At 32.4% G+C, this 23,936-nt stretch overlaps 3 protein-coding genes across 3 annotated transcripts in view; 1 reads left to right on the top strand and 2 right to left on the bottom strand.

The window, feature by feature from the left end:
• LOC127790845 (uncharacterized) overlaps window positions 1–23,936 on the bottom strand; it is a 116,670-nt gene that overhangs the window by 27,147 nt on the left and 65,587 nt on the right. The window lies entirely within an intron of this gene.
• On the bottom strand, window positions 94–1,024 carry LOC127790844 (dirigent protein 22-like). The gene is made up of 2 exons (XM_052320562.1): window positions 655–1,024; window positions 94–543 (listed from the first exon to the last, which is right to left on the bottom strand). The coding sequence occupies exons 1-2, from the start codon at window positions 934–936 to the stop codon at window positions 265–267; spliced, it is 561 nt and encodes a 186-aa protein (XP_052176522.1). The 5' UTR covers window positions 937–1,024; the 3' UTR covers window positions 94–264.
• LOC127790846 (60S ribosomal protein L21-1) lies at window positions 9,685–12,354 on the top strand. The gene is made up of 2 exons (XM_052320569.1): window positions 9,685–9,979; window positions 11,759–12,354. The coding sequence occupies exons 1-2, from the start codon at window positions 9,743–9,745 to the stop codon at window positions 12,014–12,016; spliced, it is 495 nt and encodes a 164-aa protein (XP_052176529.1). The 5' UTR covers window positions 9,685–9,742; the 3' UTR covers window positions 12,017–12,354.

The following is a 23,936-nucleotide window of genomic DNA, read 5'->3' as shown; positions in this document are numbered from 1 at the left end:
TAAAAAAATAATAAATAAAAATAATTTAACAAATATATTAAAAATAATAAAATTTTAAAATATATTTCATATTTTATATTTTAATTAACAAACTTATTCAGAAAGGGGACAAAATTCTTATTAAAAAACAAAAACAAATAGGGCCCAAACATTAAATGAAGCAGCAGTTAAACCAACGACTGGCAGGCAGGCACTTGTTAAAGCCTATTCAACAGTAGGATTTTAAAGTTTTCGAAACGCGCACAAAAGAAAAGAGACAGATCATCAATAATGGAAGACGTAGACGTTGTATTCCACTACAGCATCGCCGCTCGTGAAGTTGAGCCAATGGGTCCTCGCCTCCGCGTACCCACGCGCGAACCGGAAAACCCCGCTCCCGCCGACCACCGGCATCTCCCTCACAGCGGAGAACACCGTGTTCCGCCCCAGAACGCTCAGGTTGCTCCCATTGTACTTCCCTTCCGTAAACGCAAAGTTCAGAACCATCAGAAACCCCAGCTCCTCCATGGCCGCCGAAGCGTAGATCCCCTGCGCCCTCCCGACCTGCTCAATTATATCACACGAAATTTAGTGAATTAGAGAAACTGAAACTCGCATACTCAAATCTTGGGCTGCAAAAAAGTGGGTAAAAATGGAAAAAAAAGGTTAAAAGACCTGTTTGGAGCTGAGCTGGGGCTTGACGGTCAAGGGGTCGTCCATCATCACGACCGCGCCGAACCCCGTGGGCGAGGAATTGGTGACGGCGGCCTCAGCAACGCGGACGGCGGTGGGGGTTCGGCCGCTGACTATGTCGTGGAAGTAGAAGTGGAGGTGGCTGAGCTTCTCCTTCTTCAGGCCGAGCTTCTTCTGAGTTAGGCTTCTGGAGAAGTACTCCTGGGATTGTCCGGCAGCGAGGAGGGAGAAAATGAAAACTGCGAAGATGGCGGCTCCGGGCATGGTGGAAGATTTATAGTTTAAAAGATGGTATTGGCTTCAAGGAAGAAGATAGCTAGCTAATTAGCGGAGGACTCCATCGCCCCAGTTGGCGTGGCTTTATATATATTGACACCCATTTGTAATGTGTGTTTATTCAAATATTTATCAAATAATTATATATAATTAACTTTACGTCAAAACCAAACAATGCCTAAGCAAAAATATGGTATTTAGCCTCTCAACATGAAAAAGTAATTGGAATTTCATATCGAGTATTATAATTCAAATTAGTACGTCGACTTAAAAAGTATAATTATTGTTGAAATGCAGTATATAATTGGAAGACAAGTTTTATATGAATTGCATTGAATATTCAATTTTAAGTATGTATAAATTATGTTCGCATTCAGATTTACTCAAAAGTACATTAAAGAAAAATGCCACCCATTTCTAAAAATAGTCGAGTAAAACTTGAATACTCATAGATGAATAAAAAATATATATGATATATAATTTATTTTTGTATATCTCGAACTTTCTACCTCGTCTATCACTTTCCATAGTCCAATTTATATTTAAAATCTTAAAGAAGAAATTATTTGGGACCCACATAAGATTTAGTAATGTTTAAAATTTAATATTTATTAAACCCAATCATTATTTAATAAAAAACAACTAAAAATGATTCTTGCTAAATTTATTAAATAATGATAAATTAATTTTCCTAATTAAAATGGCGAACATAACATTAGGGCACCCATATGTTTAGTTTATTCGTTTACTACCCACTAAAAGCATTGAGGAGATTATTCAATTTACAGGCAACAGCTAATTATTAAAATATTTTATTAAATCCAATATTATCAAATTATGGTGATATTTTATTAATTCGTTTACGGAATTAAGGGGTGGTTGGTTGGGCATTGGTACCGTAAAGGCTGTGGGCCCCACAGTTAAGCTCACTGGAGACCGGTCGGTCCACGAGGACTTCGGAGTCTTCCCCTTCCCCATGAAGGACGGCATGCACTTTTTGACTAATTCTTCATCTCACAATATTTTTATATAAAATAATATTAAAATTTAATAAATTATATTCTCTACCACTCGTAATTTTAATTTTAATAAAAAAAATAAATTACAAATAAATCTCTTGTCATTGTCCAAATCAAATATCGTACTCATAATCTATTGATATTAATTATAACATATTATTTATCTACCACTTAACCTATATGGAAGACAATTACCCTTTTTATTTTGTACATCTTTTAATTATTTTATGCATGGTAAGAAATCAACTTATTTTACATGATTTTTATATAAATTACATTTCCTTTTATTATTTATAAGTCCCGACAATTTCTCGAAATCTATATACTTTTGTTTTTATTTAAACTTAACTCTGGGTTAATTATTATTTTAAAATTAGATAATTTAACTTTATTTCGATTCTAAATAAATAAAGATATAGCATAACATATTATAATGAAATAAAAGTGAAAGAAAATGTGGCAATTAAATGTTCGTGTTTTTTAATATTGGCTCCAAAATGTGACAAATCTCATGGTTTTTCTTTCCCCCTTCTTGAAAAGTCCAAATTCGTCTTGGAAAAATGCAGCAATGCTGCGGCTTCCCAAGTTAGGTGATCCAACTTGGCTTTCTTGTTAGTTCATAAATATATATATAGTACAATTTCATAAGTTTATTTCAATTTATATAGTCCTATTAAATTTCATAACTTTATTTCAATTTTATTTTGTTATCATCAATCAAATTTAAAAAAAAATTAAAATATTTAAAATATGATTGCTAACTGATAAGAATGAATTCTCAAAACTAAGTAAATACGACTAAGTGCCTACAAGTATTTCAACCAATACAATACTAATAATTATTTCGTTTTGTTTTCTTGTAATGGTATTCGTTAATATAGTACAAAATTTACAATTATAGCCACCGTGCTTTATGAATATGTGTTTTATTTGACCAATCATATAAAGGCCATTAATAAGATGTCTATGATCATATAGATTGAGCCAATTATAAGTGTGATAATGTATTGGACCTTTAAGATAGCATGTCTCAATATAATCAAACAAAATTTTTGAGATTATCGTTCTTGCGAGATCTCCCGTCACTCGTGTTCTCAATTTTTATATATGAGATAAATTATAAATAGAGATTTTGCTCACTGTAAAGAGTAAGAAATCAAACTCACGATCTATTAGTGTGAATTCTAACTTATTGTAATTCAATCACTTGACCTATAGAGAATCAAACAAAATCTTTAGATTTTAAGAAGGTGAAGGAATGCAATGGGGAGAGTGTTGAGAGAGGTTGAAGAATCATTTTAAATAAATTTTGAAATTATGAATGTATTATTTGTTTTTCTAATAACTGGATGGCATGGTTAGAAATTTTAATCTAAATTTGACATTCGAGTACATAATATTAATTTTAATATTAAAAGTGACACAAAAAATACTTAAATAAGTAAGCCAAATAAATATATTTTTTTTTTAATAATTGAAGCAATGACCCACCTAATTGCTTTATGCAACTTCATTTAATAGTAAAGGCCATAATTCTTGAAACTTTTTGACTCCTAAAATGGCTTTAGAAAAGGTGGGAAGAGATGTTATTGTATTTGAGTGCACCAAATATAATTATTAGTCATCAATTCGTTAATTTAAAAATTAAATGGATATTCTGTCTTGTCCATTTATATGATTAGTAAACTCGAAAAGAATTCATTCATTTTTTTTATATTTTAATTAAATTGAATTTAAACTCTAATTTAGAGCTCGACTCATAAATAAATTGAACTAACTTGTTTGACTCGATTTGGCTTGCAAAATAAATAAATAAATAATAATAATAATTATTATTATTATTATAATTATAATTATTATTATTATTATTATTATTATTATATTTTGTTATTTATTTATCATTATGTTATGTTAAGAATGTTTATGTTTGTTTAAACAATGTTATTATATTCGTTTTGATAATCTATGAGTATATTTGTTATATTTTTTGTAATATAAAAATATATTTTAGTGACTTTAATTAAAAAACATTATGGCAAAGTTGAGTTCGGGTCTCCAAAATTTTGTTTATCATGTTAAACGAGCTAACTTAAGCTTAATAAATCTTTAACGGGGCCGAACTCAAACAGATTTTTAAACTAACGTTTGTCAAAATTCTAATAATACTATTATTATTGGCATTATTATTTTACTTATGTAGAAGGCTTATTTTTTATTTGAGTTTATCTCGAATGAAGCGTCTTTATGGATATTAAGCCGTGATAAAAAATAAGATATGATTCACCATAAAGTTATATTAAAAATGACAATTGATCAAATACAAATTAATGCCTATACTCGTACCTCTAAGAAGTAATCAATATTAATCAAATATACATATGCTAAGACATGCCAATTAAGTAGGATTCGTTGATGAAGAGCTTATTCTCTACTCATATATATAAGTTAGAATATGTTAAATGCTAAGAATAATTACCTCTAAAAAAACATCCTTCATTCAATAAAATACTTCAAGTAACATAGCCTTTTAATCCCCATTATCAAATCGGAAATGGCAATGATTTATTTTAGGAAAAATGTTCAAACCGGCCATCAACTTTTTCAATTAGGTGAATTGAGTTCAAAATTAAGTTTTAAACCAAATAAATATAACCCTTTTATTTATGGGGTCAAATAAACTCAAATTTAAGTTGATCCCATGCGTGACTTATATGCCCTGAATATAGTGCATAAAAATGAGCCCTCAGTGTGTGCAAGAAGAAGTGTATCAAACATATTTAAAAATCATACACATACATTTAAAACGTTAAAGACAAAATTGTAAATTATGTTGAAGAAACTGTCGACAGTTTTATGCCTTAAAATATGAGTTGACGAATCAAGAAAAAATTGTCAACCTCTTTGTCAAAATAGTTAATCGATTTTAGCGTTAAAAGGAAAAATAGTTGATCGTTCTTGTGAATTGTCGACAAGGCATTTTCACAGTATTTGTAATTTTTATATAAATATAAAAAATGTTTATCGTTGCTATAACATGTCAAAATTTTCTCAAAATTGTTGACTTGTTTGATAAAATTATCAATCGTTTGCATGAAACTATCGATAGATTACGAAATCTATAGACTTAAATTTTTTAAGAAGTAGATCATTTTTCTAAAGATGTAAAAAATTTGCCTAAAACTGTAAAATTCTTGATGGAATTATTCCACCAGTTTGAAAAACTACCATAACTTTTACTCCATTTTAAATAAAACTAACAATCACAAATATAATCCATGAACACGATAAATAAAAAATCAATACATAAACTCTCTATATATATTTGTTATATTTATCTTTTTCATCATTCATTTTTATCTTCAGTTTCAAAATATTCAAAACTTTTCCAGTGTCACCTTCATTTTCTTCATCTACATTATTCAGAATCTCTATATCAGACATTACATCACTTATCACTTCTACATACCTCATTGTAAACTCAAGATCTTGCCACTCAAAAAGTTGATAGTTCATAATCTAAAAAGAGAATAATAAAAAATAAAATCAAGTAGTTTTATTCATACAAAAATCTTATTAAAGTCATTTATAAAATAAACTAAACACGAAGGCAATTTTACAAATAAATATCTTATAAGAGTATAATCTTCTACCTAAATTACTGATACTCCAAGATAGTCATATCGATGCATTTATACCATAATAACAATACCTAACACGCCTCTAGTTGAAGTTAGACCGATTGCTATTCCAACGTCATCATAATGCATTGGAAACTTTTGAGGCCGATCTTGTTAGTATGCCCATCGATTACGTGATTTCAATTTTAGATGGAAGATGAAAAAAGTTAGACTTTTTGTTTTGTGTGGAAGATGATAGAAGTTAGAAACTTTTATTTTGTTTTATATTTTTATAAAGTTAGCAACACGTGTAAATTATTCATGAGAGTTAGATAAAAAGTGAATTTATTTAACCTATAAATAAAGGGTTTGGATTTATTTAACATAAATTTTAATTTTAGGCTCAATTGACTTAATTAAAAAAGTTGATGGGTGATTTAAAATTTTTATTTATTTATTTTATAAATGATGTAGGAGTAGGACAGAACACAGAAAGGACTGAAAGTGAAAAGGGAAGGTGGCCTACACCTACCCACACTTTTCCTCACATCATTGGAGGGCTACAGCCTACGTGCTTGCTTTTGCTTGTAACCTACCGACCGCCCCACAATAGACTTCATTTTATTTTAAATAAATAACATTAATATTAGGGTTCAAAACATTAGGTTTTGTTTCCTAACATGGATAATTGAATGGAGATGCTTTTAACAATATTGATAATGATATAAACATACGACACATTTAAAATATAAAAAACTCATGGTTAAAAATTATAATCTCATCGGTTAATAAATTTTAATTATTTTTTAAAATTAGTCATGACACCTTATGTGTTATTAATGATATTAAATAAATTTACCGTATATTCTATGAACATTAATTCTATGCCCAAATACCCCACAAACTTTAATTTTTGTCAAATTAATTTTTAAGGCTATATTCTTTTTATTATTTTTAATCCATTTTGAGTTTTTAACTTTTTAAAATACTAAAAAAAAAAATGCATTTACTTTATTATTTTAAAAAATAAGAAAAAAATTTGTAAAAAAAATCTAAAACAACATTTTATTGTTGTTTTTGGGTGTTTTCAGCCAAGACAAACTGGAAACACTAAAACGTAGAAAACACACTCTCTCCCCCCTCCTAATCTTGCACACGTAGCATCTTGTCTCTTTCCTCTCTTATCTTCATTCAGCCATTGACCACGTCTTCCACACCCATCAACCTCGTTGAATGTGCCCGCCATTGCTATCACTTTAGTCGACCACCTTCTGTCATTTTTTTGCTGGTTTTGTCTCATTTCTTATCTCCCATCTTCTCTTCCTAGTTTTTGGGTATGTTAGTTGATGAACTCTTGAGTGTCGGGTGATTGCCTCTTATCGTCGAAAATCATCCACCACGGCGGTCGATGGCTAGGGGAATTAATGAGCCGAGCTGTTCGGGCTTGGCTTGGTGTTCAATTTGATAAAAACTCGTTTGAGTTCGTTCGTTAAGGAAAACGAGACAAATTTGAGCATAACTTTGAAACTTAATTTGTAAACGAGTTAAGGTTGACCTCAGTAAAGTTCGGCTCGTTAGCTTGAATAAAGGCTCATGAACTTGCTCGATTATAGGTTCATGAGATGTCTTGAATAGAGGCTCACAAGCTAACTTGCTTATAGGCTTGTGAGCTTTTTGTTAGTTAATATTGGTCAAAATTATTAATTTTTATGTTTTTATAGATAGGATAACTTCACTGAATTTTTTTTGTCACGTGAAACAAAACAAGATATGTGATTATTGGAAGCTTTTTAATCAGATACCTTTTTGGGAGCAGTTAGTTTGAAGTTGAATTGAAAATATATTTATTGTGTTGTAATTTTGATTATGTTTGTATTTTAAAATTAACTAGATAAGTAATTTGATTATCTTTTTGTATGATAAATGATATTATGTTTATTGTAATTTATGAAATTATTATTACTTAATTATCATATCGATGTTATATTTGTTGATTATAAGGTTGGGTTCATTTAGGTATATTTGTTGATTATCAGATTGATATTTTTTTTTTTATTGTACATCAATTTATTATATTTTTTTAAATAAAACTTTGATAAATTCAAACCAACCTTAGGTTGGGGTTTGCTTGAGTCTGAGCTCGGCTTGTTAATCAAATTGACAAGCTGAGCCTCGAGCTTGAGTTCGGGTTATGTTAACCGAGATTGAGTTTCTGATAAAATTTGTCGAGCTGAGTCTAGCAAAGCTAGGCTAGGCTCAATTGCATTCCTATCGGTGGTGACTGACAGTGCGTATATAGGGGCGGTGTTGGGTTTGGTCGAACATTTAAGTTTAGATCTAAGGAGATTTGGCCATTAAATCTTGTTAGTTTTTGGATATATTGGTCAATGGGCCATTGGGTGTTGGGTGGTTGCCTCTGATCACCAGAAATCACTGCCCACAGTGGCTGATGGCGACTATTAGTGCATTTTTCACTCGTGGTAAAAAATTAAAAATTAGATTTACGAAAATCCAACTATTAAATCTAACCCATTTTTGTGTATGTTAACCTCATTGTCTTGGAGTTTCTAATGGTATGCTCTCATAATGTGAATCTTCGATCGGCGGTGGTTGCTTGTGTCGAAGAAGATGAAGGGTGTTGAAGAGAATAGAAGAAAAAAAAAAAAGAAAAAAAAAGAAAAATAGAGAAAAAAAATAAAATTTTATTCTTAAATTTTGAAATAAAATTATATATTTATTTAAAATTTAAAAAATGTAATATATCTATATTATAATTAAAAATATAAGATAACATATAATATATTATTAAGTATGTAATTTAATATAAATTATTGCTAAAATGTATGTTAGCAATTCATTAATCACATTTATTGTTTTATTTTAATAGTAAAATTTCATTAGAAAAAGTTAATTTATTATTTAATAATCAAATTCATTAAATAAAATATCACAAAATAATTTTTTTCAAAATTACAAAGTAAACGTATTTTCGAGTTCTCTGTTTTAAAAAATAATTTTTCAAAATGACAAAAAGAATATGTTTTCAAAAATCTCAAAATAAACACTCAAAATACAAAATTAAAAATGAATTTAAAATTGACAAATGGAACACAAAAGATAACGTAACCTAATTTTTTTTAAAAAAGGCCACGATGCATATATGTAATAAGCTTACTAACTTAAGTACAAATTATTCATACTATCTATTTAATTAAGTTAAATTAAATTAAATTTAATATAAAATATAAAATAAAACAAATCAATTGCGATCTTTGATTGATGATTGATGAAGCAGGTTTTAGTAAATTTAGAAATAGAGGCATAGGTAAATTTATTTAATACACTTTATCATGATTAATTACAAAAATTTATGAACAAATTTAATAAAATTTAAAATTTAAAAGATATTTGAGCTAAAGAGCTAAAATTTAAAAAATATATCATTATTTTATCCTAATTATCAAGGATAATCAATAAGTTACCGTATTACTTATAATCACATGTAAGCCATCATTAAAGTATAAAATAAAATATAGTTATTGTTATGAGTATGATGCAGTGATAAAACATTTAAAATTTTACATAAAATATTAGAATTTGAATTAGTGCGGTGATTTAGAAAACATAGTTATTATTTGAAAACAACAATAAGACTGAAAAACAAGTCCTGTATGGATTGCACCGAATATCTAATTTTTAGTTTGTATAGATTATATTTACATTCGAATTACCTGAGAAATACATCAAGGGATAATGTCACTCGCCTCTAAGAAATAATTGAGCGACACTCCAGGTGAATTAAAAAAAATATTTATGATTTAGCAATTATCTCACATGAATTCTAAATGAGACATTGAATGGTTTGTCTCTTTGCTAAAAAGCAATATTGAATCCCAGCCTCCCGCCCACTATCTAATTTAAAGAATGGGCCTTTCATCGTTCGCCTTAGCCCTAAATGTGTGTGCTATTTTGTAAATATAGCATCACTTGATATTGGGCTCAATATAGGCCCTCACTTGGCCCAATTAAGCCCTAATTTTCCAATTTCGTTTTCTCCATCTTCACCACCGGCCGCTATATAAAGGCATCTAGGTCTAGGGTCTTACAGTTCTCACCATCGAAGCCGCTTCGAGAGAGAAACAGAAGCAGTGAGAGAAGATGCCGGCCGGTCACGGAGTGAGATCCAGAACTAGAGACCTGTTCTCTCGGCCCTTCAGGAAGAAGGGGACGATCCCGCTGACGACGTACCTCAGGACTTTCCGCGTCGGAGACTACGTCGACATCAAGGTTAACGGGGCCGTCCACAAGGGCATGCCTCACAAGTTCTACCATGGTCGGACCGGCCGTGTCTGGAACGTCACCAAGCGCTCCATCGGCGTCGAAGTCAACAAGCAGGTCGCTCCTTTTACTTTGATTCTTCCGCTTGTTTTTCGCGATCGCAATATTTTTATTGTCTTGCCTCTTTTGAAGTTGTGGTAATATTGTTTAGGTTTTTCGGTGTTCGGTTTGTTTATGGTGTCTGAAGAGGAATTTTCGCTCCCATACGTGTATTTGGAAAGTTTAAATTATTAGCAGACAGTAGATTCTTGGTCTTGGCCAGTTAATGTGGTCCATCAAGTGGAGCTTAAAAGACTATGTATGTTGTTTGAACCCGAAGGGATTTGATTTTTTTTTCCGTGCTAAAATGAGGGGTTATAATCTGGAATTTTCCAATTTTGTGCATCTATAGCACCCGGAATGGCTTTACACATTCTAATGTACATATGATTGATTTTTTTGAGCGGTTTTGCTGCTATCTTTGGGTTGATATAGCGGAAATATTATTTGGGTGTTCTTGTGTTTCGTATTGATGTGCAGAAAGAGAGATTGTGTGTCCTTGTATGTCCTTGAGGTGTCAAAGTTGTTGGGTAGTCAACTGGATTTTGTTAGTTTCTGCATATGAAGCAAACGGAAAAAGGAATAAGAGTTGTGCATTGTTGGGTCTTTGGGAAGAGATATAGGTGCTTAGTCAATTGGTTATGTTGAAACAGTGGAGTAATAATCTGGTTTCTCTAGAGTTTGATTAAAAAATCACTTTTTGTGGGCCTAGTGGGATTGCATGGATTTTATTAGAGTAGTTAGTTGAGATGTTTATGCATCTTTTTTCTGTTTTTGTTTGTTTTTATGCTTGTATTTTTTGTAACTAGACTATTTTGAACCATGATTTGTTGAGGCAAAATGAAGGGAAAACGACAGAAAAACAATATAGTTACTGGTGCTTGATCAACTTTTACTAATTAATTGCTTTATTATTATATCTGGTTAGCCAACCCCAATCAAATCTGTGTTGCATTTGATGAATAAAGATCTGAGGTGGTGGAGAAAGATCTGAAAACCAAAAAAAAAAAAAAGTAGATGACAAGATGAAGCAAACAGAGATGCCTCTCTCTCACCTATTTACTAAATTTGCATTTGGCAGAAGAAGAAGAGGAACTAAGTAGGGGTGCCTCTCCCCCTCTCCTCTGCTCACTAAACCCAGATCTGAAATCCAAATCTATTTTAAAGAAATTTAGATCTGAATTTGCAAGTTGGAGAGAGGCATACATGTAATGGGAGATGAACGGGAAAAGCAAAGAAAAGTAGGAGTTTTGAAGAAGGATTGTATCAATGGAGTAGCCAATCTCAAGTCACTATTGTTTGATTGCAACTTTGAGGATTTTGCTAAATGATTATTGTTGAACATTTTCCAATTTTTTAGACATTTGAACGACTTTGGAATTTTCTATGGAAAAGGAAAGATGAACACAAAAAATTGGAAATTGTTTTCTACAACTATGAAAAAAGTGAATTAAAATTTTTGTAATAAGAGAACTTGTATTGGGTTAGTTTTGGAATTTGATCTGAACCAAGTAATACTCACCTAATCATTATTTTGTTACTTTCCTATATATCTGAAAAATGACAGATTATGATTTGGTGTTGTATGGGTTCTGTTTATTATGCAGTCTGGTGGTAATTTCAGGAGTACAAATTAGTTGTGTGAATTATAGATGTGATGGGTTCTTGATAAAGTAGTTGTATTGTTATGTCGATCTGGATTTGAATGTAAAAAGGTGAATTTTTATTTCTGCATGTATTTTTTATGAGTATAACATTGTAAATAACTTAATCATGCTGCTGATACATTATTTTCAGGTGGGTAACAGGATAATCAGGAAGCGAATTCATCTGCGTGTAGAGCATGTTCATCCTTCAAGATGCAAACTTGAATTTAAACAGAGAATAAAAAGGAATGATGAACTGAAGGCTGAGGCTAAGGCTAGAGGAGAGACCATCAGCACTAAGAGGCAGCCAGAGGTCCCTAAACCAGGTTTTATGGTGGAAGGTGCTACTCTGGAGACTGTCACACCCATACCGTACGATGTGGTCAATGATCTTAAGGGTGGCTACTAGGTTAGCCATTTCTTGCTGTGATCTCGTTTGGTTTCTATGTGCTTGTGGACAACTAAAAACACTCGCTTTTCTTCTATGTTTCAATTAGACATTAGTTGTTATGATTAAGAGATCAGGAGACTCGTTTATTTCCAATTTTGCAGTGGGAATGATGTCCCAGATTTTTGCTAATGTTTGTGTCTTTCAAAGTACTTACTGGTGGGGTCTTAGTTGAGGAATGCTTGTTCGTTTGTGTTATCATTGTTCCATGGGGAAAAGATTGATGACCATCTTCTCGGTCATTAACTTTTTTACGGCCACTGAGTCTGTCAGCAAATGGAACTTGTAGAATTTGGATTGATGCTTCGGCTACGTGATATTGGCTTTCAAATGGCACAAGGTGCAGAGAATGGATGGAAGGTTGGGCTATGGATACCTAGTGGCTAGGTTACAAGGTGTAGTATTATTGTGTTGATTGAACAACGGGGATCGCCACTATTCTGGCTGATGAATTTGGTCCAATTATCATCATCCCTGTTCATTTCTGCTATTTATTTGTTATTATGATTGATTTTAGACCCCCCCCCCCCCCCCCCCCCCCAAATTGATTTTAGAATCCTCCCATCTCTCTCTCTCTCTCTCTCAATCTTTATATATGAACTATATTTTCTAATCTTTAATAATTTTCAAATACATTTTTTAATTACAGAAAATAAATTATAATAATAAAAAATATATTTTAATTATATATATTTTTATTTTTTATAAAAATATTACAAAGTAATGTTAACAAGTGCCCTTTTAAGCGTCTCAATTTTATATTTATTACATAATCTTTGATAAAATTATGAAAATGTTTTTATAATCTTTGATAAAATTATGAAAATATCTTTTCTTGGGATTTTTGTTCTTTTTCATCATTTGTCTTTGATTTCGGTAGAGCAGATAAATTGTAGGCAGAGGTTTTGTTTCACTGCATAGAACAAGAAATTAAACTCCCGATTTATTAGTGCGAATTTTAATTAATCGTGATCCGACTATTACCTGTATTTTGAGGGCTAAAAATATCATTTCTTAAAGGAATCATGTTAGATGTATATTATATTTGTACATTATGAGCTACACATAGGGGTATTATGATCAAAATATTTCTCGTCTTTATACGCCTTACGTGTTTTCATGCGCTTTATGAGGAATATTTTTGTTATTGATATATCTTTGTATAGTTTAAGGTGTATAAAAAGTTATACTAATAACATTATTTTTCTTAAAACTCTTTATGAGTGGCATGTCACATGTTCTCAAATTTAGGTAAAGTCAGATGGGGATTTAAGATTTCAAATCTAAAGTTGAGATGAGTTGAGAATATCATATTCAAGTAAAAGCTCTACCAAATTGCCTAAATCTAAATCTCAATTTGAAATCAAATTTTCACTTTTTTTTTTTTTTTGGTTAAAGATGGCCTAGGAATTGAGATTTGATTAACCACATGGCACGATCATGGCCTCTCTTGTCAACTTTATATTATGAGAATATAATGACATAAATTTCAAAAAGTACATAATTTATTATATATTATTATTCTATTTTACTTTTAGTATTAAGATTAACTTATTATCAAAGGTCACTAAGGGATTGAGCTCTACTCTTGCAAGTCGAGTAGGTTTTGGACAAGTTAGGGGTCGATAATAGATATCGAACACACTCAACTCTGGACAAATTTGATGGCGATTGGCTCTAACTATCATCTTTTGGCCCCCACAGTGGGGTTGACTTCCAGAGTCTCTGTCTGTATGTGCTCGCTTTTCGAGTCTTCTTACTTTCCCATTTAGCTTTTGCTCACTCGATCTCTTTACGTAGTATGTTGCCCTAATAGCTACCTCTTGCATTAATTGGCCACGATTAGGAGAACTCGATGAATCTAAAATTCAAGGGAAATTCACCTATGCTAGATTAGGTGGCCTAGTTGGAAAACAAAGTTCAACACCAATTGAGTTGTTGATTGACTTCCTTGGGTAGCGAAGAAGGAAAAACCATCACTAAGAAGCCGATCACTCTTGACATGATGACAAACGCTTAAGAAAAGATGATTACCACCATTCCTGAGAGAATGACATGAATCTCAGAGAGAACATCACTCCCAAAGGTAGGACTGACACATTCTAAGAGGGATAAGCATCGGTATTTCCAAAGGGAAAGATCCTACTACTCCTAAAAGTCCTAAAAGGAGGATTGCAAACACTAGGGTGAGGAGAACAAGGGTTCAACATCCTTCTGAACTCGAGAAAGAGATACTTTCCAAGAAAAATGCCACCCACGTCTAGAGAAGAAGATAACCTAGATGGATAAGGGGAAGATGAAGAAGCCTCATGGTAAAGGCCCCTCACACAACTACTTAGTTAAGCCATAATGGTTGAAATCCCCTCGAAAGATTTTGTATCCTAGCCTATCGGGGTATATGATAGCACCATCAAGCCCTTTGACCATATAATGCTCTTCAGATAATACATATTGGTTCAAACTTGTTAGATTGAATGTGGTGTCGAGCATTCCTGACCATCTTTGATGAGAAAACTTGGTATTGGTATTTTGAGTTACCCGATTATTCCATCTAGAGCTTTGAGGAATTGAAGGTGAGGTTCGTTACTTTACATCCCTCAGGTGCCTTAGAAAGACAACGATAACAATAGTCAACATCCAACATGGAGTACTTGAGGGACTACATTGCTTGGTTCAATGAGAAGACCCTCGATATCAAGGATTTCAATCAACGCATTATAATGATTGCATTCCAAAATGGCCCAATGGGTGATTAACTACTTGACTTGTTGGTTAGACCTTCCGCTTAAGTTGTTTCTTAGATGTCTTTAACTACACTGAAAAATACTTAAGTGTATAAGAGGTCTATTGCTATTGAACTCGGAAAACTGAGTATGTAGAAAAGAGAGAAAGAAAGAAGAAGAAGAAGAAGAAGTTAGGGTAGGAGGCTCGATTGAACGATCCCAAGATGGATGGCACAAGATCGGATTGGTTTGCCCAACCCCAAAAGAAGTCTAGTCAAGTACACACCTCTAAATGCTTTGAGGGTTAAGATCCACCATAAAAAATAAGGACTACTTGAGAAGGTCGAACAAAGTGAAGACCTCAACCCATAAGTGTGACTAGGCCAAGTACTTTTGATTCCATAAGACCATGGTCACAATATCGAAGACTTTAAACAATCGAGGGGGGAGATACAAGATTTGTTTAACCAAAGATATTTTTGGTAGTTCATCGCTTGGGAAGTAGAAAGAATTCGATAGGAAAACTAGAAAGGAAGGAACTTATCTTGAGCGGTGTTGTTGTTAGGATACAACAATTAAATTTGTTTGTCTTAGGAAACAACTTGGTAGAGACTGGTGAGAAAATAAGGAGTAAGGTTTGTGCTGGCCAGTGGCACTAGCAAGTGTTCGGCTGGAAAATAGCTCAATCCGTTGTCCGGGAAAGCAGGATGAATGCCCAGGGTCTTCGGATGTTTGATGACCTGAAGGGTCTTTGGGAGAGTAGAGCCTCGAAGACTGGGGGTTTTCGGGTAGGTTGGCTTCAAGAGAGTTGAGGAGTCTCCAGAAGGTGCTATTGCCTTGTTGTCTCTGAATGGGTCTTAAAGGTTTTCGGGATGTCTACAACATAGGAACGCCAGGAACTCTCCCTCGCGGAGCCTCCGATGCCAAAATTAGATGATGTTATGATGTAGAAGACAGTATGAATACGGGTTATATGTGTGAATGTTCGAGTGTATGTCTTCGGATGGGTTTGATGAGTTACGTTTGGGTCTTCAAGTGGTAGTAGATCTGGATCTCGAGGGTGTTATATATGAGCCCCGAAGGTCGATTCTAGTGACACAAAGGGACTCGATCTTATAATTCTTTAAATATTATTTAAATGACAAGTTTATATATTTTTTTATTTAAATTGTAATATAGTTTGAATCAAAAACATATATCCATTAGTATAATAAGGAGTGAATACCATTCTTAAGAGTTAATAATATGAGTTACTGATAATCCACAATTCGTTATATTATAAACAAGTTCTTGGCTGTAAAGTTCTTAGTCTGGATAATAACAACTCGTAAAGTCCAGTACATTGTCTTCCTCATTGTTCAGTATGAGATGCTGAAAGATAAGGTTGGTGAGTCTTGTGTCATTTTGTATGAGATATAGAAGAAAGATAAGTGAGTGTTTGTTACAGGAACGAGTTCACTGAACGAGACTATTAACATTGAATCACCTGAGTTATTTTTCACGAGTCAAAAATTTAATATTAGCTGCGATGTGCAACTAGTCCTTAGACCTGATATGACACGAATATCTATGTATTGGTGGATTCAGATATCAACGATATTATATGATTATTCTAATTAGGAATAATCATACGTATCTATGAGGTATGTGTACATCAGACATGAAATCTATCACCTTGAGATTTATGAGGAGAATATCCTATGTGATCCAATAATCATTTGACGATAAATTATTGCCCGATGTAATATGATGATAGAATGTGTTCCATAAGATTGTGTCATAGTTAGTCAAGATTGATTTTGGATTTGGTCATATGACGAGATTAAGAGATTCGACATGGTGACCATGATCTCATATCTTGTTGGGATATAGGATGATAGAAGAACCGTATTGCATGATAACGTAGTAAAATGTTCACAATACCCGCTTTATAATAAATTGAGTAATCATGTCATATTACTAAATGTTACTCATAATTTATGAGAATTAATTGTTAATTATTTTGGTTATTAATTTATTTATGAACCCATAAAGTTCCACCCAAAAGAAATCACTTTTAAAGAGAAGACGAATAAATTAATAATTTTATAATTACTAATAATAGTATGTTTATTTATTAGATAAATAAGAATAATTAAATGATTATATTGTAAATATAATTATTTAATTATTAATTAAATTGAGATTTTTGCTAACAAATTAGGGTTTGTCCAATGGCACTATTAGATTGGATTTAACACAATTAAACTTCATTAGATTGAGCTTAATCTAATAGCATTAAATAGAATGAACTTAAGAAACCCAACCCATTAAAGGAGTATGGTTATGTTGGAACTCTATAAATGGTTTCATTAACTCTTTCATTTTTTTTCTTTTTGAAACGCTTGAGAATTGAGATAGTTCTTGAAGAAGTGTGTGTGAATAAAAAAAGTGAGATAGAAATTTTTTCTCTAAATTTCTTTTATTTCCCTTTCTTTTGATATTATTGGATATAAGTGATTTGAGAGTCATTCTACATTTGGAGGATTATACGGCGGGAAATCTAACGGTGAAATCGGATTTCATCAAGGAGGTAATCTTTCGTATTTGATTTCAATTTGTAAACCATAATTTCTGAAAAACGGGATACCTGTAAATTAAATTTAATTTTTATTTTGCTTCGCATATGATAAGATCTATGAGGGCATGAATCCAGGGTGTATTTATAGGCTTTGAGGACTAGGTTATGTGGCAGGACACAACACGTGGCATACGTAGATGGCCCGATCCTTCGGGCAAGAAGCCTACGGATGAGGTTGGAGGGTCTAAAGGTACCTTCAGGGATCGGATGCCCCCAAAGAGTATCTTCCAGAAGAGGCTCCCCCAAAGACCCTGAGGACTCTTCGGGTCTTCAAGATTCAGGGGCTTACCCTAAAGACTTTTTGGGTCTTCGAGGTTATGAGATGCATGTGCTTACCTTGAAGACTCTATGGGTGTTCGGGATTCAAGGGATCATTACCCTAAAGACTCTTCAGGTCTTTGGGGTCATCGAATGCCTTGCAAAGTTTGCTTGGAAGACTCTAAAGACTCTTCAAGGTTTTTCAGGTCTTCAACATTGGTTATCCCATAAGAAGCGACGAGTTTGATCCAATGAGATAAGTTTAACACTTCCTTAAAGAGAAGGTGAGTAGAAGATGGATGCCAACCTCTCGCTGGTGTTTTACCCTTCAATTCAACATGTGCCATGAGAGCAATTAAGGTGAAGGAGTCAAGTAGTAGTAGTCAGAGGCATCCTTAGTAAAAAAAGAAAAAGAACTTGATAAGAATAAGAAGTGACCTTCTCCGAGGAAGACTTCCTCTCTCAACCAAACTTCAAGGATCTTCTTGTCATCTTTGTCATTGTTGATGGCTGGGAGTTTAAGTAGATCCTAATCAACAGATGGAGTTCCTCAAAAATCCTAAACCAAAAGGCCTTCCTCGATATGGGATGTAAGATGGAACTACACAAGTTAGTTCGAGTCCCTTTAATTGCCTTTGATGGAAAAGTGGTGTAGGTAGACGGGTCCATTAAGATCTTTGTGATTGTAAGGATGGGCTCGAGGAAAGTGATTGTCGATCTCAATTTCTTAGTGGCAGATTCATCATCATCTTATAAAATGATCATCCAAAGATTCAAATTGACCACCTTCTAAGCCACCCCCTACACCTACATGATGGTGATGAAGTCCTCCACCCCCTAATGGAGTAGAAGTTAAACTTTACTGGAAAATTGCTCGAGAATACTACCTAGCATTCCTCTCATTTTAAATAACGAAGGAAGCGTGAGAGGGGGGGGTAAACCAAAAGCCCTCATCTCTAACAACAGAAGTTCGTGTCTGATAGAGCCCAAGCCACTAAAAAGGAGGTAAACAAACTATTAAAGACTTGATAAATTTGGGAGGTGAATTACCCTGAATAGTTAGCCAATATGGTGCCCTCCTTGGTGAAGGGGGGTGTCTAAGTCAGAGTTGAAACTCTCTTCAACAACTTTGCAAGATAACGAAAAAGAGACCGCTACCCCATCCCCCATACATCCTAACAGGGGACCTATTCTCTGGACTGGAGCTGCCAAAGCTTGGGCTAAAGCACTTTTATAATCACCCAGAAAAGATTAATTAACTAAGCCATGGGATCTTGATAGGTGACGTGGCATGATCTTAGTCATTCATCTCTTCACTTGAGATGACACTATAACAAGGCAACCATCTTGTTAATAATAGGCGCATCACTGCTAATTAGGTGAGGCATTAAATGTTAAGAGTGTGTTTGATAGCATGAAAAATGTCTCATCCAAGAAATTAAGGTGGTGTTCTCTTTGTGTTTTAGTTTTGTATTTTAAGTTTTGAATTCATTTTGAGTTTTGTGTTTTGAGTGTCTGTTTTGAAATTTTTGAAAATGTGTTCTTTTTGTCATTCTGAAAAATTATTTCTCAAAACAGAAAACTAGAAAACGCGTTTACTTTGAAATTTTAAAAACGATTTTTTTTTGTTATAATGATATTTTATTTAATAAATTTAATTTAAAATAAATAATAAATATTTATTAATAAATTATAAATTTGATTCAAATACTTTAAATTATAAAATAAAATTTCAATAAAATAAAATAAAAAAAATCAATAACCTTAGAAATATCATTTAAAAAAATTAATACAAATAAAACATCACATATTCAGTTTAATAAATAAATAAAATTAAATAACAAAAAAAATCAAATCAGGAGCTGCAACCATCTTCTTCATCTAGGGTTTTCTCTGTGTGTGTGTGTGGGGGGGGGGGGGGGGGGGCGCTATTCGCGGTGGCTGTGGCGGTGGGAGCGCTGGTCACGGTGGCGGAGGGGATGCTGGTCGCGATCGCGATGGCAGAGGGGATGCTGGTCGCGATGGCGGAAAGGGGTGCTGGTCACGGTGGCTGTGGGGGGCTAGGTCGGTGATGGTGGTTGTGGTATTAGTCGCGATGGCGTTGGGAGGTGTTGGTCACGGTGGTGGTGGAATTGAAGGTCGACGGCGGTGGCGATGGCTGTCGATGGCTAGAAGAGGAGAGGAGAATGGAGAGAAGAAAGGGGGAGAGAGAGAGAGAGAGAGAGAGAGAGAGAGAGAGAGAGAGAATGGGGCAGTGGGTCTGTCCGTGTGAGCGCGGGGGGGGGTGCGGGGGGCTGTTTTCCACGTTTTCCATTTGTTTTGTGTTTTCAGTGTATTTTCACTGAAAACGCTCAAAACAACAAAATGTTGTTTTGGGTTTTCTTAACAAAATTAAAATAACAAAGAGAACGCATTTTCGGTGTTTTCAAAAACTGAAAAAAGAAAATGGCCCGAAAATGGGAAAGAGAACAGCCCCTAAATTTCATATTTGGTGTTTGACACACTATATTTTCTATAGAATTCAATTCTATGGTACAATCATTAAAACATGTTTTTAGCTCTTTTCCATAGAAAATTCCATCTGGGAGAGATAGTTTTTGTTTTCCATGTAAATTGAAAAATATTTTCCTTTCCATCTAAATGCTATCAAACACATTTTAATAAAGGTGTGTTTGATTGCATCACCTAGAATTTAATTCTAAGTAATATTAATTAGAAAACAAAAATCATCTCACCCCCTTGGAAAATGAATTATATGGAAATAAGCTTTAAATGGTTGTACCATATATATTTTTTCATGAAAAAATTAAGAGTGTTTGATTGTTTTCCATAGAAAATATGTAATAATTACATATTTTCCATAAAAAATATGTGCAATCAAACACACTCTAAGTGTATAATGGTTAGAAAACGAAGGGACCTCTTAGCTACTCCCTAACCTGATCTTTGGAGCTTAGCCTAGGGAGTAAATGATGAAGTATCCTAATATTGGATAAAATTATGAAAATACTCTTATTGAAGCTTAGTGAAGTGTCACAAGGCACTTAAATTTGGTCAGTGTTGGCTGGAGGAATATGCCACAAAAAAGGCCCCAAAATCATTAATTAAAATTTATTTATTTTTATTTTTTGAGATGCAAAATCACCAATTTTGTTTTATTATGGTTTTTTGTTTGAATTCATACTTTGTTTATTTAGTTGTTCCATTTGGACGAGAAGATTCCTAACTCCCCAAGTTCACATATCATTTTTAAATGTTAGGCAATAAATAATGAGGTGTCATTTAGATGAAGATACTTAACAAATTTGGATATTTTTTTAATATTAGGCAATAAATAGTAAAGTGCCATTTAGATGAGAAGGCCTCCCAACTCTCAACTCCCAAGTCCACGGATCATTTTTTAATATGAGGCAATGAATGGTGATATGTAAACCAATCATGCAACCAAAAAAAAAGAAAAAGAAGATAATAAGTGGCATTATTTTAAGAGGACAATTTTATAAGAAGATTCTTTGGATATTGGAAATTTCATCTGGGGAATCCGAATTGATCTATTTATTAAAGAAAAAAATAAAAGTAATCGATGACTTTTTAATTTGCAGGAATTGGCTGGGGACTCTCCACATTTTTTACTTATTCAACTCTTATGTTTTCAAATATTTTCTTCTAGTCTATATTGTCAATTAAAAAATATTTATTTTCTAAAGTTGAATATAAAATTTTAATTAGTGATTTTGTATCTCAAAAAGTAAAAAAAGTAAATTTTAAATTATTTTTAATATTTATTTATATTATTAAAGAGTTATCAAAATAATTTTTTTTTAGAGCCACAAATATTGTTAGGACGACCCTAAATTTGGTAAAACCAAACAAGTACTTGAGATTCTATATTTAAATTTATATTTGAGTTGAGACTATATTTAGATAAAAGGTCAAAGCCAAATGACTAAATCCAAATTTCAATTTGGATTTAGATTTCCACCACCTTTTATTAAAGGTCGACCTAGAGATTGAGATCCGATCGACCACATGGCATGATCACGGACACCTATTTATTCTATAATATGCCTATACACGAGCACGAATTCCAAAAGGCAAGTATGTCATTTATTATCCATTATTTTGCTCTATCTCTAATATCGAGACTGATTTGATCATCAAATGTTATATTAAAGGATGAAACCATGTCCTTGTTGGTCACTGGCAGAGCCACGTTACGGCCAGCTGGGGCCTTGGCCCCAGCTGACTTTTCTATTTTTTTGATTTTTTATATATATTATTATAGATAATTATAATTTAGTCAATGTTAAAATTATAATTTGGCCCCAACTAGATAGATATAACTGTAAAATTTAATAATTTAAATTATGTATTTTAAAAATTAAATAAAAAAATTATAAAAATAATAAAATTCAATTTATAAATATAATTTGCCTCAGTTAAAAATCTTCTTTGGCTTCGCCACTGTCGTTGGTCATGCAAGTTTTAAACAAGCTCGAGGTCAAGGACAACTATCAGATAGACTCAACTTTGGACAAACTTAGTAATGATTGGCTCTAATCATCATCGATCATGTTTTAAATTATCTTATCAATTAATAAGAGTGTTTGGAAGTTAAAAAATAATGTTCAATAAATGATATATTTATTTCACTTTAACATTACTCAACATTATATATAAATATTATATATATATAAACAACTCATGGAATTGAACCTAGCGACTATGTTGCACGAAAACGGAAACGGGAAATGTTTTCGATAGAAAAAGAAAACGTGGAAACGAACATTTTTCTAAAAAAATAAGCATAAATAGAGTTCAAAACGAGAATAGGAAACGTTTCGAAAATGGAGAAACGACTCATTTGAGGTGTTTTCGTGCAACATAGCCTAGCGATGGGATAAGATCATGATGCTAGGTTTGCGTTTTTTTTTGAAACACAAAACTATATTGAGAAAGAACAAAGAAAGCAAGAAATAATGTTTTTTTTAGTTTGTTTCCTTCTATTTCCAAATATCCTAATAACATTCATGTAAGTTTTTCTATATTTTGCTTTTTCCCTCCATATTTATCTTATAGTATCCCTTTAAACCACTTCTTTACCTTTTTCTACTAGACTCTTAGTGGTTTTTTAGTTGAATTGTAAAGGTCTTTCCTATTATATAATAATTGGGTTTTCTTCTTATATTCTCTCTCTCACTTTCTCTTTCTTTTTCTCTATCTCTTCATTGTTTCATACTTTCTTTATATGAATTGTATTACTAAAGGGTTCGATTGAATCCCAACAAATTGATTGCTTATCTTTGTAAAGAGAGATATAGACCATTGTAAGGAGGAATGAGAGAGAAAGGGAATATAGCATTCTATTATGGAATTTTTAAAATATTTAATTTAGTCAAGCAACATTAGACTTGACTCATCATTGAGAGTTTTCCTAATAATGAGGCTTTACTATTTCTACAAGTTTGTGCTCGCTATAGTGAAGATAGTTGGTGCCAAATCCTTTTGAGAAAAGACACACACAAAAAAAAGAGACTATGTCAATAGTTATGCACATTTTTCCCCTATTATAAGACCTAACTCGTAGGTTTTTAAACTTGATAATGTGGTAAAAATTATTACATGTTAAAATTTATCAAACCCTACGAAAGTTCACCCATTAGGTCCTAAACATTTTTCCTTAATTATATGTTAACTATTAAATAACAAATGACTACAGATTTCTAACTTTTTTTTTTTTGTCGTGTCATTCCTACTAACTAAAATACGAAATGGGAAATGGGGTTAAGGATTAATGGAATTAGAGAATAATTAATTTAATATCATGATATTTTTTTTTAAAAATCAACTCATATTTTTATTAAAAAATAATTAATTATAAATGATAATCATGCCATAACTTTGAGATTTAAGATAATTATAAGAACTATTCTTAACATTTGAAAAATTCAAAAAGTATCTATTAAATTTAGTATTATGTTTTAATTTTCTCTTATTGTTAGTTAACCCCAATTAAACATTATAATATGACTAAAATACCCTTATATTTAAAGATTTTCTTCCCAATTCTTATTTTTCTTTCTCAGATGCTCTCTCTCTTGGTATACAATAGCATGGGTTTATGTCGTCAATAGTTGTTCACGATAATAACACTGTGTGCTTTATTTCTTTAAATAATTTAATGGTGTTAGTTGTTGATAACCACTAGTAATTTTTTTCTTTTCTAAAATCAAATGAAAGATTAAGGAGAAAAAAATGAAATAAGAGAGATAATGAACGG

Source organism: Diospyros lotus, chromosome 14 (genome assembly GCF_014633365.1).
Source record: "Diospyros lotus cultivar Yz01 chromosome 14, ASM1463336v1, whole genome shotgun sequence".
Classification (NCBI taxonomy): domain Eukaryota; kingdom Viridiplantae; phylum Streptophyta; class Magnoliopsida; order Ericales; family Ebenaceae; genus Diospyros; species Diospyros lotus.
Note: the sequence above shows the minus strand (reverse complement) of the source record. Positions and strands in the feature narration are given on the sequence as shown.